The sequence below is a fragment of the Oncorhynchus mykiss genome, unplaced genomic scaffold, assembly GCF_013265735.2.
Source record: "Oncorhynchus mykiss isolate Arlee unplaced genomic scaffold, USDA_OmykA_1.1 un_scaffold_248, whole genome shotgun sequence".
Classification (NCBI taxonomy): domain Eukaryota; kingdom Metazoa; phylum Chordata; class Actinopteri; order Salmoniformes; family Salmonidae; genus Oncorhynchus; species Oncorhynchus mykiss.
In genome coordinates, this window is record NW_023493707.1 from 1 (window position 1) to 16,675 (window position 16,675).

A 16,675-nucleotide genomic window follows, 5' to 3' on the forward strand; every position below is an offset into this window, starting at 1 on the left:
ACCTGGCCCCGTCAGGGAAAGAGATGGGAGGAGGAGGAGAGGAGAGAGGAAGGGTGTAATACCCCCCCCCCACACACACACACACACACACACACACACCACACACACACACACACTGACAAACACACACACACACTGACAAACACACACAGATAGACAACTGTGACCATGCAATGGTTTAATGTCAATCAATGTAAAAGAGAAGACAAAATCAACAAATTAACACTTTGCTAACTGAGACAGACAATCAGTAGTTAGGAGTCCATTTGTCTGCACAGTGACTTCTAGAGAGACCAGATGAATATTTTTGATTAGATTTAATGCAGCTAGGACTCTATACTGAAGATTACAGACAAGTAACTGTAGAGAGGGTGGTAGAGAGGGCGGTGGAGAGGGCTGTAGAGAGGGAGGTGGAGAGGTAGAGGAGGTGGAGAGGGCTGTAGAGAGAGAAGGTGGAGAGGGAGGTGGAGAGGGAGGTGGAGAGGGAGGTGGAGAGGGCGGTGGAGAGGGCGGTGGAGAGGGTGGTGGAGAGGGAGGTGGAGAGGGCTGTAGAGAGGGAAGGTGGAGAGGGAGAGGGAGGTGGAGAGGGCTGTAGAGAGAGAAGGTGGAGAGGGAGGTGGAGAGGGAGGTGGAGAGGGCTGCAGAGAGGGAAGGTGGAGAGGGTGGTGGAGAGGGGCAGTGGAGAGGGGCGGTGGAGAGGGAGGTGGAGAGGGTGGTGGAGAGGGACGGTGGAGAGGGACGGTGGAGAGGGCGGTGGAGAGTGGTGGAGAGGGCGGTGGAGAGGGAGGTGGAGAGGAGGTGGAGAGGGAGGTGGAGAGGGTGGTAGAGAGGGCGGTGGAGAGGGAGGTGGAGAGGGTGGTAGAGAAGGCGGTAGAGAGGGAGGTGGTGAGGGAGGTGGAGAGTGATGGTAGAGAAGGCGGGTAGAGAGGGAGTGGTGAGGGAGGTGGTTAGGGAGGTGGAGAGGGCGGTGGAGAGGGATGGTAGAGAGGGAGGTGGAGAGGGCTGTAGAGAGGGTGGTGGAGATAGATGTCTTCTCTAGAAGTCACTGAGACAGACAAACTGACTCCTCTTAGCCCAGTATTGACACTTTGCTTGTCTGATGGTTCGTCTGAGGGCGTAGCGGGATTTCTTATAAGCTTCTGGGATAGAGTCCCGCTCCTTGAAAGCGGCAGCTCTACCCTTTTATCTCAGTGCGGATGTTACCTGTAATCCATGGTTTCTGGTTGTGGTATGTACGTACAGTCACTGCACTTATTGATGAAGCCAGTGACTGATGGGGTTTACTCCTCAATGCAATTGGATGAATCCCGGAACATATTCCAGACTGTGCTAGAAAAACAATCCTGTAGCTTTGGCATCCGCGTCATCTGACCACTTCTGTATTGAGCGAGTCACTGGTACTTCCTGCTTTAGCAGGAATCAGGAGGATGGAATTATGGTCAGATTAGACCAAATGGAGGGCGAGGTAGAGCTTTGTACGGGTCTTTGTGTGTGGAGTAAAGATGGTCTAGAGGTTTTTTTTTCTTCCTCTGGTTGCACATTTAACTTGTTGATAGATATTTGGTAGAACTGATTTAAGTTTCCCTGCATTAAAGTCTCCGGCCACTAGGAGCGCCGCCTCTGGGTGAGTGGTTTCCTGTTTGCTTATTTCCTTATACAGCTGACTGAGTGCGGTCTTAGTGCCAGCATCTGTCTGTGGTGGTAAATAAACAGCCACGAAAAGTATAGATGAAAACTCTCTTGGCAAATATTGTGGTCTACAGCTTATCATGAGATACTCTACTTCAGGCGAGCAAAATCTAGGGACTTCCTTGTTTCAGTTAGACACAGTAACATTACAGCTGCTAGACAACGACAACCTTCTGGCAACATGAACTCAACCTAGGACCAACTCACCAATTTGACCATGAAGAAGATGATGTGTGGCTAGCAGGGAGAGAGACACACACACTGTACACAAAGCATGCACACACACACACACACGTCCAATAGGCAGCAGTGCTCATAATATCTGTAGCTAATAAAGAGGATCTGTCCATAACTGACTGAACACACAGGAAGTATTTTTATGCAAATGACGTGACAGTTTTTATTATAGGAGGATGTTAAGGTTCTGTCAAACGCTCTAAAGGTGTATGAGGGGCCCTCCTCAGGTAGAGCCAACTGGGGAAAGAGTGAATCTCTGTGGGTAGGCGAGGTCCGCTCCATGGTTACCAGGGGATTCAGATAGGGTCCGCTCCATGGTTACCAGGGGATTCAGATAGGGTCCACTCCATGGTTACCAGGGGGGCTTCTGACTCCATTCTATGAGTCTGTTATGCATTAGGCCCGGCACGCCACCAGGGATGTGGCTTTTTGAAGAGCCTCTTTTTTTCAACACTGCCATCCAATCCCGTGCTCTGGGTTCAGCCAGCCTACGTTCATGCCTGTTAGGTGTGGGGTGTACCAAGCTGGGTCATCTGATGCGGAGCAGGAGCAGATCATTGGAGGAGCTGGGAGAAACAACAGGGATCCGATCATCTCGCCTACTGAGGAATGTCGTAACTGAGGTCTGTGACTCCTTGCCAGTACTTCATCTGCAGTATGTGACTGATACTTCCAACTCTGATTGGTGGACGGAGGGTCTGGATGATGTGTTCCCTGTGCTGAATGTTAGTGCTGCGGTGGGGGCATTAGAGGAGGACGTGGGGATGCTGCTTTCCTTCCATACCCCGGAGGTGGGGGAGTTCAAGGAGTGGGGGAGTTCAAGGAGGTGGGGGAGTTCAAGTAGCTGGGGGAGTTCAAGGAGATGGGGGAGTTCAAGGAGGTGGGGGAGTTCAAGGAACTGGGGGAGTTCAAGGAGCTGGGGGAGTTCAAGGCGGTGGGGGAGTTCAAGGAGCTGGGGGAGTTCAAGGAGCTGGGGGAGTTCAAGGAGCTGGGGAGTTCAAGGAGGTGGGGGAGTTCAAGGAGCTGGGGTAGTTCAAGGAGCTGGGGGAGTTGAAGGAGGTGGGGGAGTTCAAGGAGCTGGGGGAGTTCAAGGAGGTGGGGGAGTTCAAGGAGCTGGGGGAGATCAAGGAGGTGGGGGAGTTCAAGGAGCTGGGGGAGTTCAAGGAGGTGGGGGAGTTCAAGGCGGTGGGGGAGTTCAAGGAGGTGGGGGAGTTCAAGGAGATGGGGGAGTTCAAGGCGGTGGGGGAGTTCAAGGAGGTGGGGGAGTTCAAGGCGGTGGGTAAGAAGGACATGTACATAATGTGTAAAAGTGTCCCGTGCTTCTTCCTTGGAAGGGGTAAAATCGATGAGGTGGGCGGGTGTGTTTGGTCCAGCTGCCTCCCCAAAAGGCTGTTGGCGATCATTAAACAAACTGCCTATTTAAAACAGCTGACCTACAATGGAGGATATCTGCTACACCTGGTTCCTCCTGTTGGGGAGGGGTGTCCATTCTGCATCTGGTACACCTGGACCCTCCTGTTGGGGAGGGGTGTCCATTCTGCATCTGGTACACCTGGACCCTCCTGTTGGGGAGGGGTGTCCATTCTGCATCTGGTACACCTGGATCCTCCTGTTGGTGAGGGGTGTCCAATATGTATCTGGTACACCTGGATCCTACTGTTGGGGAGGGGTGTCCATTCTGTGTTGAAGGAGTTTCAGAGTCTGAAACTCTGGCACATCTGTATTTACTGTGTCCCAGGTTGGTCGGGATGATTGAACTGATCACTGATTGGTTCTCAACATTGGGAGAGGTTTTCTCTTCCCAAATGTTTATATTTGGGCGAAAGTCCAGGTTTAGTCAATAGGGTGTACTTGTGTTGCTTAATTTTGTGTTAGGGGCAGCAAAATTAGCGATATGGAAGACCCAAAAGAACAGCATTCGGGGACAGGGGTCTGTGGATGTGATGGGAATGCTGGAGGGGATACTGGTAGCGAGACTGAGAGTTGAGGTTGTCTGTTACAATCTCTCCCTCTCTCTCTCTCTCTCTCTCTCTCCCCCTCGCCCTCTCTCTCCCTCTCCCCCTCTCCCCCTCTCTCTCTCTCTCTCCTCTCTCTCTCTCTCTCTCTCTGTCTCTCTCTCTCTCTCTCTCTCTCTCTCTGTCTTTCTCTCTGTCTCTCTTTCTGTCTCTCTCCGTCTCTGTCTCTGTCTCTCTCTCTCTCTCTCTCTCTCTGTCTTTCTCTCTGTCTCTCTCTCTGTCTCTCTCCGTCTCTGTCTCTGTCTCTCTCTCTCTCTCTCTCTCTGTCTCTCTCTCTCTCTCTCTCTCTCTTTCTCTCTCTGTCTCTCTCTCTCTCTCTCTCTCTCTTTCTCTCTCTGTCTCTCTCTCTCTCTCTGTCTCTCTCTCTGTCTCTCTCAATTCAATTTGCTTTATTGGCATGACATATCAATATACATATTGCCAAAGCTTACTTTGGAGATTTACAATATTAACATAATTAATATAATAATAATCAATATTGTCAATGGGACAACAGCAATAATAAAGGGCAGGTTGGTTGGTCTGTCAGACACGGTCCCTCATCTTATGGCAGGCAGCCTGTAGTAGTGCGCTGCCAACCCACAGCTCTCTGCGTCCTCCCCCAACAGGACAGGTAGACTATCCTCATCAGAGAGGTCTTTGAAATCTTGAATAAGGGTTTCAAATTTGGGAAAATGACATTCTCTAATTGTTTTATATTTTTGACATTTTGTCAGGAAATGCAGCTCCGTCTCGGGTTCTGCTGTGGTACAGTGGTTGCACAGCCTTTCCTCTACAGGGAGCCAGGTTTTCATCTCAATGGCAAGGCTGTGCTCACTGAGCCTGTTTTATTTGTATTTCCCCTTTATTTAACCAGGTCGGCCAGTTGAGAACAAGTTCTCATTTACAACTGAAACCAAGATAAAACAAAGCAGTGTGACAAAAAACAACAACACAGAGTTACACATGGAATAAACAAACGTACAGTCAATAACACAATAGAAAATCTGTGCAAATGAAGTAAGGAGGTAAGGCAATAAATAGGCCATAGTGGTGAAGTCATTACAATAAAGCAAACGAACACTGGAGTGACAGATGTTGTTTTCTGCTGTCTTCAACCAAGATCTCAGCGATCACTGCCTCATTGCCTGCATCCGTAATGGGTCTGCGGTCAAACGACCACCCTCATCACTGTCAAACGCTCCCTGAAACACCTCAGCGAGCAGGTCTTTCTAATCGACCTGGCCCGGGTATCCTGGAAGGATATTGACCTCATTCCGTCAGTAGTAGAGGATGCTTGGTTATTCTTTAAAAGTGCTTTCCTCACCATCTTAATATATAAGCATGCCCCGTTCAAAAAATGTAGAACTAAGAACAGATATAGCCCTTGGTTCACTCCAGACCTGTCTGTCCTTGACCAGCACAAAAACATCCTGTGGCGTTCTGCATTAGCATCGAACAGCCCCCGTGATATGCAACTTTTCAGGGAAGTTAGAAACCAATATACACAGGCAGTTAGGAAAGCTAAGGCTACGGAAGGAGGGTTGTATGGCGTTGAAGCTCGTCTGGAGGTTTGTTAACACAGTGTCCAAAGAAGGGCCAGAAGTATACAGAATGGTGTCGTCTGCGTAGAAGGTGGATCAGAGAATCACCAGCAGCAAGAGCGACATCATTGATGTATACAGAGAAAAGAGTCGGCCCGAGAACTGAACCCTGTGGCACCCCCATAGAGACTGCCAGAGGTCCGGACAACAGGCCCTGCGATTTGACACACTGAACTCTATCTGAACTCTAACTCTATCTATTTGGCCATGATCAGTAACCAAATAGTTTGCATGCATTGTTTGTAGTTTTCCTCTGGACATGTAGGAGAATCTTACAGAACTCTGCATGCAGGGTTTCAATGGGGTGTTTTTGTCTCATTTGATGAAATCTTGTTTTGCAAGTGGACCCCACACCTCGCTGCCATAAAGTGCAATTGGTTCAATGACACATTCAATTAGTTTTAGACACATTTTAATAGGTATTTCAATTTGAATTAGTTTTTTAATGGCGTAGAATGCCCTGCGTGCTTTCTCTCTCAGCTCATTCACTGCCTCGTTAAGGTGTCCAGTTGAGCTTATATTTAAACCTCAGTAATTGTAGTGTGTGCAGTACTCTATATATTTAAACCTCAGTAATTGTAGTGTGTACAGTACTCTATATATTTAAACCTCAGTAATTGTAGTGTGTACAGTACTCTATATATTTAAACCTCAGTAATTGTAGTGTGTGCAGTACTCTATATATTTAAACCTCAGTAATTGTAGTGTGTACAGTACTCTATATATTTAAACCTCAGTAATTGTAGTGTGTACAGTACTCTATATATTTAAACCTCAGTAATTGTAGTGTGTACAGTACTCTATATATTTAAACCTCAGTAATTGTAGTGTGTACAGTACTCTATATATTTATATAAACCTCAGTAATTGTAGTGTGTACAGTACTCTATATATTTAAACCTCAGTAATTGTAGTGTGTACAGTACTCTATATATTTAAACCTCAGTAATTGTAGTGTGTAAGTACTCTATATATTTAAACCTCAGTAATTGTAGTGTGTTCAGTACTCTATATATTTAAACCTCAGTAATTGTAGTGTGTAAGTACTCTATATATTTAAACCTCAGTAATTGTAGTGTGTTCAGTACTCTATATATTTAAACCTCAGTAATTGTAGTGTGTACAGTATTCTATATATTTAAACCTCAGTAATTGTAGTGTGTTCAGTACTCTATATATTTAAACCTCAGTAATTGTAGTGTGTACAGTATTCTATATATTTAAACCTCAGTAATTGTAGTGTGTTCAGTACTCTATATATTTAAACCTCAGTAATTGTAGTGTGTACAGTACTCTATATATTTAAACCTCAGTAACTGTAGTGTGTACAGTACTCTATATATTTAAACCTCAGTAATTGTAGTGTGTGCAGTACTCTATATATTTAAACCTCAGTAATTGTAGTGTGTACAGTACTCTATATATTTAAACCTCAGTAATTGTAGTGTGTTCAGTACTCTATATATTTAAACCTCAGTAATTGTAGTGTGTACAGTACTCTATATATTTAAACCTCAGTAATTGTAGTGTGTACAGTACTCTATATATTTAAACTCAGTAATTGTAGTGTGTACAGTACTCTAGATATTTAAACCTCAGTAATTGTAGTAGTGTACAGTACTCTATATATTTATATAAACCTCAGTAATTGTAGTGGTGTACAGTACTCTATATATTTAAACCTCAGTAATTGTAGTGTGTACAGTACTCTATATATTTAAACCTCAGTAATTGTAGTGTGTAAGTACTCTATATATTTAAACCTCAGTAATTGTAGTGTGTTCAGTACTCTATATATTTAAACCTCAGTAATTGTAGTGTGTAAGTACTCTATATATTTAAACCTCAGTAATTGTAGTGTGTTCAGTACTCTATATATTTAAACCTCAGTAATTGTAGTGTGTACAGTATTCTATATATTTAAACCTCAGTAATTGTAGTGTGTTCAGTACTCTATATATTTAAACCTCAGTAATTGTAGTGTGTACAGTATTCTATATATTTAAACCTCAGTAATTGTAGTGTGTTCAGTACTCTATATATTTAAACCTCAGTAATTGTAGTGTGTACAGTACTCTATATATTTAAACCTCAGTAATTGTAGTGTGTACAGTACTCTATATATTTAAACCTCAGTAATTGTAGTGTGTACAGTACTCTATATATTTAAACCTCAGTAATTGTAGTGTGTACAGTACTCTATATATTTATATAAACCTCAGTAATTGTAGTGTGTACAGTACTCTATATATTTAAACCTCAGTAATTGTAGTGTGTACAGTACTCTATATATTTAAACCTCAGTAATTGTAGTGTGTAAGTACTCTATATATTTAAACCTCAGTAATTGTAGTGTGTTCAGTACTCTATATATTTAAAACCTCAGTAATTGTAGTGTGTAAGTACTCTATATATTTAAACCTCAGTAATTGTAGTGTGTTCAGTACTCTATATATTTAAACCTCAGTAATTGTAGTGTGTACAGTACTCTATATATTTAAACCTCAGTAATTGTAGTGTGTACAGTACTCTATATATTTAAACCTCAGTAATTGTAGTGTGTACAGTACTCTATATATTTAAACCTCAGTAATTGAGTGTGTACAGTACTCTATATATTTATATAAACCTCAGTAATTGTAGTGTGTACAGTACTCTATATATTTAAACCTCAGTAATTGTAGTGTGTACAGTACTCTATATATTTAAACCTCAGTAATTGTAGTGTGTAAGTACTCTATATATTTAAACCTCAGTAATTGTAGTGTGTTCAGTACTCTATATATTTAAACCTCAGTAATTGTAGTGTGTAAGTACTCTATATATTTAAACCTCAGTAATTGTAGTGTGTTCAGTACTCTATATATTTAAACCTCAGTAATTGTAGTGTGTACAGTATTCTATATATTTAAACCTCAGTAATTGTAGTGTGTTCAGTACTCTATATATTTAAACCTCAGTAATTGTAGTGTGTACAGTATTCTATATATTTAAACCTCAGTAATTGTAGTGTGTTCAGTACTCTATATATTTAAACCTCAGTAATTGTAGTGTGTACAGTACTCTATATATTTAAACCTCAGTAACTGTATAGTGTGTACAGTACTCTATATATTTAAACCTCAGTAATTGTAGTGTGTTCAGTACTCTATATATTTAAACCTCAGTAATTGTAGTGTGTACAGTATTCTATATATTTAAACCTCAGTAATTGTAGTGTGTACAGTACTCTATATATTTAAACCTCAGTAATTGTAGTGTGTACAGTACTCTATATATTTAAACCTCAGTAATTGTAGTGTGTACAGTACTCTATATATTTTAAACCCTCAGTAATTGTAGTGTGTACAGTACTCTATATATTTAAACCTCAGTAATTGTAGTGTGTACAGTACTCTATATATTTTGTACCAATTGAGAACTTTGGTCTAATTCCCTGAGATCTGGATCTTCTCTGGAAAATCATTATTTTAGTATTTTTGGGGTTTACTGCCAGGGCCCAGGTCTGGCAGTACTGCTCTACCAGGTCCAGGCTCTGCTGTAGGCCAGGTGCTGCTGTAGGCCAGGTGCTGCTGTAGGCCAGGTGCTGCTGTAGGCCAGGTGCTGCTGTAGACCAGGCTCTGCTGTAGACCAGGCTCTGCTGTAGTGCCAGGTGCTGCTGTAGGCCAGGTGCTGCTGTAGACCAGGTGCTGCTGTAGGCCAGGTGCTGCTGTAGGCCAGGTGCTGCTGTAGACCAGGTGCTGCTGTAGACCAGGCTCTGCTGTAGGCCAGGTGCTGCTGTAGACCAGGCTCTGTTGTAGGCCAGGTGCTGCTGTAGGCCAGGTGCTGCTGTAGACCAGGCTCTGCTGTAGACCAGGCTCTGCTGTAGGCCAGGTGCTGCTGTAGGCCAGGTGCTGCTGTAGGCCAGGTGCTGCTGTAGGCCAGGTGCTGCTGTAGGCCAGGTGCTGCTGTAGGCCAGGTGCTGCTGTAGACCAGGTGCGAAGAGCAGACATTTAGCCTGTGAATTGTGGAGACCAGGGGCTAAGGATTGTTCTAGATAGTGGCCAATTCGTTGATGTAAATATTGAAGGGTGCAGGGCTCAGATTGTAACCCTGGCGAAGGCCCCCGCCCCTCTCTCCCTCTCTCTCTCTCTCTCTCTCTTTCTCTCTCTCTCTCTCAATTCTCTCTCTTTCTCTCTCTCTCTCTCAATTCCCTCTCTTTCTCTCTCTCTCTCTCTCTCTCTCTCTCTCAATTCCCTCTCTTTCTCTGTCTCTCTCTCAGGAAGGAGGGAGAGAACAAACTCTGAGTCTGCGTTAGAGGAGGAGCCTCGCATGGACGTGTCTCGCCTCGACCTGCGGATTGGTCGGATCGTTGGCGTCCGCTACCACCCATTGGCCGGGGCTCTGTATGTCCAGGAAGTGGATCTGGGAGAGCCCGCCCCCCGCACGGTGGTCAGCGCGCTACGACACATACCTAAGGAACAGGTAGGTCAAAGGTCAGACACACAGGTTAAACACACAGGTTAAACACACAGGTCACACACACAGGTCACGCACACAGGTCACGCACACAGGTTAAACACACAGGTTAAACACACAGGTCACACACACAGGTTACACACACAGGTCACACACACAGGTCACGCACACAGGTCACACACACAGGTCACACACACAGGTTAAACACACAGGTTAAACACACAGGTCACACACACAGGTTACACACACAGGTCACGCACACAGGTCACGCACACAGGTCACACACACAGGTCACGCACACAGGTCACACACACAGGTCACACACACAGGTCACACACACAGGTCACACACACAGGTCACACACACAGGTCACGCACACAGGTCACACACACAGGTCACACACTTCTCTGTGAGTCTCCTTCTGCCTCCTTTAGACAGTGTGTTGTCATGTAGTTTAAAGTGGGACTCTGACCAGTATCTCTATGTGTTGTCAAACAGCTGACCACTGTGCAGAAAATAATTCCTGTCTCAGACACCCCATACTGTACACACACACACACACACACACACACACACACACACACACACACACACACCTGTTTGATGTGTCAGAGACACCAGTCTGTAGTGACAGACTTTTAACAATGCTTCTGGGTGGCCAGAGATACACAACACACACCACCATGCTGAACAGGACCTGAAACGCTGTCACACACACACACACACACACACACCGCCATCTCTCATATCACTCACTGGCTGTCAGTGTCTGGCAAAAATAAAGTGAAATCAGTGCTAGGTTATTATTTAGAGAGTGTATCTTTCTCTAGAAGTGTTGTTATTTAGAGTGTATCTTTCTCTAGAAGTGAAGTGTTGTTATTTAGAGTGTGGTTCTTTCTCTAGAAGTGTCATTATTCAGAGAGTGTGTAAATTGTTATTATTCAGAGAGTGTGTATCTTTCTCTCTGATGTGTGTGCCTGTGTGTGTAGCTTCAGGGTCGTCTGGCGGTGTTGCTGTGCAATGTGCGTCCCTGTCGGGTGAAAGGCGTGGTCTCCACGGCGATGGTTCTCTGTGGCTCCGCCCCTAATGCCCATGATAACGATAACGATGATGACGCCCAGGTGGAGTTTCTGGAGCCGCCCACTAACGCTGTACCTGGGGACAGGGTCACTTTCTACGATTATCCTGGTAACTACCCACACACACACACACACACACACACACACGCGCGCACACACACACGCACATACACACGCACACACACACACACACACGGACACACACACACATACACACATTCCTACTACATTCCTCTTTCTATATCACCCTGGTAACTACAGTCCTCTTTCTATCACCCTGGTAACTACATTCCTGTTTCTATCACCCTGGTAACTACATTCTTCTTTATATCACCCTGGTAACTACATTCATCTTTCTATATCACTCTGGTAACTACAATCATCTTTCTATCACCCTGGTAACTACAGTCTTCTTTCTATCAATCACCCTGGTAACTATATTCCTTTTTCTATATCACCCTGGTAACTACATTCATCTTTCTATATCACCCCGGCAACTACATTCTTCTTTATATCACCCTGGTAACTACATTCATCTTTCTATATCACTCTGGTAACTACAATCATCTTTCTATCACCCTGGTAACTACAGTCTTCTTTCTATCACCCTGGTAACTACATTCCTCTTTCTATCACCCTGGTAACTACATTCATCTTTCTATCACCCTGGTAACTACATTCATACTATGTAATGTATCCTCCTGTCCACTAGGGGAGCCAGACCGGGAGCTGAGCCCCAGAGAGAAGGTGTGTCAGGGTTAGAGTTAATAGTATGTAATGTATCCTCCTGTCCCCTAGGGGAGCCAGACCGGGAGCTGAGCCCCAGAGAGAAGGTGTGGGAGCAGATCCTTCCTGATCTGCAGACGGACTCCAGGGGCGTGGCCACCTACAGGGGGGTGGGGTTTGAGGTGAGGGGGAAAGGCCTCTGTAGAGCCCCAACCCTCACCAACAGCAGTATCAAATAAACACACACACACACACACACACACACAGACACACACACACACACACACACACACACACACACACACACACACACACACACACACACACACACACACACACAGACACACACACACACACACACACACCTACACACACACACCTACACACACACACACACACACACACACACACACACACACACACACACACACACACACACACACACACACACACACACACACACACACACAGACAGATACACACACACACACACACCTACACACACACACCTACACACACACACACACACACACACACACACACACACACACACACACACAGACAGATACACACACTTCTGGGTAAGCTTTAAGCTGATTGCTGTTGTCAGAATGTGAGGAACTTTCAATAAAGTTTTTAACAAATGTTGAAACATGGTGGATTTCTATATTTTTCCTGATGTAGATTATAAAACAAAGAACCTCACTACGACCCAACACTATGGAGGGAGGGAGAGAGAACCTCACTATGACCCAACACTATAGAGGGAGGGAGAGAGAACCTCACTACGACCCAACACTATAGAGGGAGGGAGAGAGAACCTCACTACGACCCAACACTATAGAGGGAGGGAGAGAGAACCTCACTACGACCCAACACTATAGAGGGAGGGAGAGAGAACCTCACTACGACCCAACACTATGGAGGGAGGGAGAGAGAACCTCACTACGACCCAACACTATGGAGGGAGGGAGAGAGAACCTCACTACGACCCAACACTATAGAGGGAGGGAGAGAGAACCTCACTACGACCCAACACTATAGAGGGAGGGAGAGAGAACCTCACTACGACCCAACACTATAGAGGGAGGGAGAGAGAACCTCACTACGACCCAACACTATAGAGGGAGGGAGAGAGAACCTCACTACGACCCAACACTATAGAGGGAGGCAGAGAGAACCTCACTACGACCCAACACTATAGAGGGAGGGAGAGAGAACCTCACTACGACCCAACACTATAGAGGGAGGGAGAGAGAACCTCACTACGACCCAACACTATAGAGGGAGGGAGAGAGAACCTCACTACGACCCAACAATATAGAGGGAGGGAGAGAGAACCTCACTACGACCTAACACTATAGAGGGAGAGAGAGAGAACCTCACTACGACCCAACACTATAGAGGGAGGGAGAAAGACGGACAGAGAAGGTCTCCCTCTTCCTGTTTACCTCAAACACACTGAAACAGCAGGGATTTAAAAGCTGTGCGGAACCACAGGAGAGAGAGAACAGAAAGTTCCATCCTGACAGTTCCAACCTGACAGCTCCATCCTGACAGTTCCATCCTGACAGTTCCAACCTGACAGCTCCATCCTGACAGTTCCATCCTGACAGTTCCATCCTAACAGTTCCATCCTGACAGCTCCATCCTGACAGCTCCAACCTGACAGTTCCATCCTGACAGCTCCATCCCGACAGTTCCATCCTGACAGCTCCATCCCGACAGTTCCATCCTGACAGCTCCAACCTGACAGTTCCATCCTGACAGCTCCATCCTGACAGTTCCATCCTGACAGCTCCATCCCGACAGTTCCATCCTGACAGCTCCAACCTGACAGTTCCATCCTGACAGCTCCATCCTGACAGTTCCATCCTGACAGCTCCATCCCGACAGTTCCATCCTGACAGCTCCATCCTGACAGTTCCATCCTGACAGTTCCATCCTGACAGTTCCATCCTGACAGCTCCATCCTGACAGCTCCATCGTGACAGTTCCATCCTGACAGTTCCATCCTGACAGCTCCATCCCGACAGCTCCATCCTGACAGCTCCATCCTGACAGTTCCATCCTGACAGTTCCATCCTGACAGTTCCATCCTGACAGCTCCATCCTGACAGCTCCATCGTGACAGTTCCATCCTGACAGTTCCATCCTGACAGTTCCATCCTGACAGTTCCATCCTGACAGTTCCATCCTGATTGTTCCATCCTGACAGCTCCATCCTGACAGCTCCATCCTGACAGCTCCACTGGGCGTAAACTCGTCTAAACCTCTAGTTTCAGTAGATTTGAGTACACTAAAATCTACCTGTCTGTATTTTCAGACCGATCGAGGTGGTTTTGCAAACTGAATAGTCCATATTCACAATATTGGCACAATTGATCATCCAACCCAGGAACTAATCAGCTGTATCTTGTATCATTACATCTGTCCATATCATTACCAGACTGCTGGGTGGCCAGATGTTCAGATGATCAATTCCTCTTTATCTGGCCAGAAACTGCTTGTTGCTGGTATTGCAGGTATATATTGAACAGTCAAACAGAGGGAACGGATTGGTCCACAGAGGGAACTGATCAGGCAGCTAGGGGAACGGATCGGTCAGCAGAGGGAACGGATCGGTCAGCAGAGGGAACGGATCGGTCAGCAGGGGGAACGGATCGGTCAGCAGAGGGAACGGATCGGTCAGCAGAGGGAACGGATCGGTCAGCAGAGGGAACGGATCGGTAGCAGAGGGAACGGATCGGTAGCAGAGGGAACGGATCGGTAGCAGAGGGAACGGATCGGTAGCAGAGGAAAAGGATCGGTAGCAGAGGGAACGGATCGTCGCATAGGGAACGGATTGGTCGCAGAGGGAACGGATCGGTAGCAGAGGGAACGGATCGGTAGCAGAGGGAACGGATCGGTAGCAGAGGGAACGGATCGGTAGCAGAGGGAACGGATCGGTAGCAGAGGGAACGGATCGGTCAGCAGAGGGAACGGACCGGTAGCAGAGAGAAATGAACGGTAGCATAGGGAACGGATCGGTCGCAGAGGGAAAGGATCGGTCCACAGAGGGAACGGATCGGTAGCAGAGAGAAATTATCGGTAGCAGAGGGAACTGATCGGTCGCAGAGGGAACGGATCGGTAGGAGAGGGAGCGGATCGGTAGCAGAGGGAAAGGATCGGTCAGCAGAGGGAAAGGATCGGTCCACAGAGGGAACGAATCGGTAGCAGAGAGAAATGAACGTTAGCAGAGGGAACGGATCGGTCGCAGAGGGAAAGGATCGGTCCACAGAGGGAACGGAATGGTCAGCAGAGGGAACGGATCGGTCAGCAGGGGGAACGGATCGGTCAGCAGAGGGAACGGATCGGTAAGCAGAGGGAACGGATCGGTCAGCAGGGGGAGCGGCTCGGTCAGCAGAGGGAACGGATCGGTCAGCAGGGGGAACAGCTCGGTCCACAGAGGGAACGGTTTGGTCAGCAGAGGGAACGGATCGGTCAGCAGGGGGAACGGCTCGGTCAGCAGAGGGAACGGATCGGTCAGCAGAGGGAACGGATCGGTAGCATAGGGAACGGATCGGTAGCAGAGGGAACGGATCGGTAGCAGAGGGAAAGGATCGGTAGCAGAGGGAACGGATCGGTCGCATAGGGAACGGATCGGTCGCAGAGGGAACGGATCGGTAGCGGAGGGAACGGATCGGTCAGCAGAGGGAACGGATCGGTCAGCAGGGGGAGCGGCTCGGTCAGCAGAGGGAACGGATCGGTCAGCAGGGGGAACGGCTCGGTCCACAGAGGGAACGGATCGGTCAGCAGAGGGAACGGATCGGTCAGCAGAGGGAACGGATCGGTCAGCAGAGGGAACGGATCGGTAGCAGAGGGAACGGATCGGTCGCATAGGGAACGGATTGGTCGCAGAGGGAACGGATTGGTAGCAGAGGGAACGGATCGGTAGCAGAGGGAACGGATCGGTCAGCAGAGGGAAAGGATCGGTCCACAGAGGGAACGGATCGGTAGCAGAGAGAAATGAACGGTAGCATAGGGAACGGATCGGTCGCAGAGGGAAAGGATCGGTCCACAGAGGGAACGGATCGGTAGCAGAGAGAAATTATCGGTAGCAGAGGGAACTGATCGGTCGCAGAGGGAACGGATCGGTAGCAGAGAGAAATGAGCGGTAGCAGAGGGAACGGATCGGTCGCAGAGGGAAAGGATCGGTCCACAGAGGGAACGGATCAGTAGCAGAGAGAAATGATCGGTAGCAGAGGGAACGGATCGGTCAGCAGAGGGAAAGGATCGGTCCACAGAGGGAACGGATCGGTAGCAGAGAGAAATGAACGGTAGCAGAGGGAACGGATCGGTCGCAGAGGGAAAGGATCGTCCACAGAGGGAACGGATCGGTAGCAGAGAGAAATGATCGGTAGCAGAGGGAACGGATCGGTCGCAGAGGGAAAGGATCGGTCCACAGAGGGAACGGATCGGTAGCAGAGAGAAATGAACGGTAGCAGAGGGAACGGATCGGTCGCAGAGGGAAAGGATCGGTCCACAGAGGGAACGGATCGGTAGCAGAGAGAAATGATCGGTAGCAGAGGGAACAGGTCGGTCAGCAGAGGGAACGGATCGGTCAGCAGGGGGAGCGGCTCGGTCAGCAGAGGGAACGGATCGGTCAGCAGAGGGAACGGATCGGTCAGCAGGGGGAGCGGCTCGGTCAGCAGAGGGAACGGATCGGTCAGCAGGGGGAACGGCTCGGTCCACAGAGGGAACGGATTGGTCAGCAGAGGGAACGGATCGGTCAGCAGGGGGAGCGGCTCGGTCAGCAGAGGGAACGGATCGGTCAGCAGGGGGAACGGCTCGGTCCACAGAGGGAACGGATCGGTCAGCAGAGGGAACGGATCGGTCAGCAGAGGGA

General features: G+C 47.5%; 1 protein-coding gene across 1 annotated transcript; it reads left to right on the forward strand.

The window, feature by feature from the left end:
* Window positions 1–4: 4 nt before the first annotated feature.
* On the forward strand, window positions 5–12,139 carry LOC118948714 (aminoacyl tRNA synthase complex-interacting multifunctional protein 1-like; the record flags this gene model as incomplete). The annotated part of the gene is made up of 4 exons (XM_036973404.1): window positions 5–53; window positions 9,786–9,988; window positions 10,972–11,170; window positions 11,860–12,139. Coding segments are annotated over 4 exons (618 nt in total), but the record flags the coding sequence as incomplete, so codon positions are not given.
* Window positions 12,140–16,675: the final 4,536 nt, after the last annotated feature.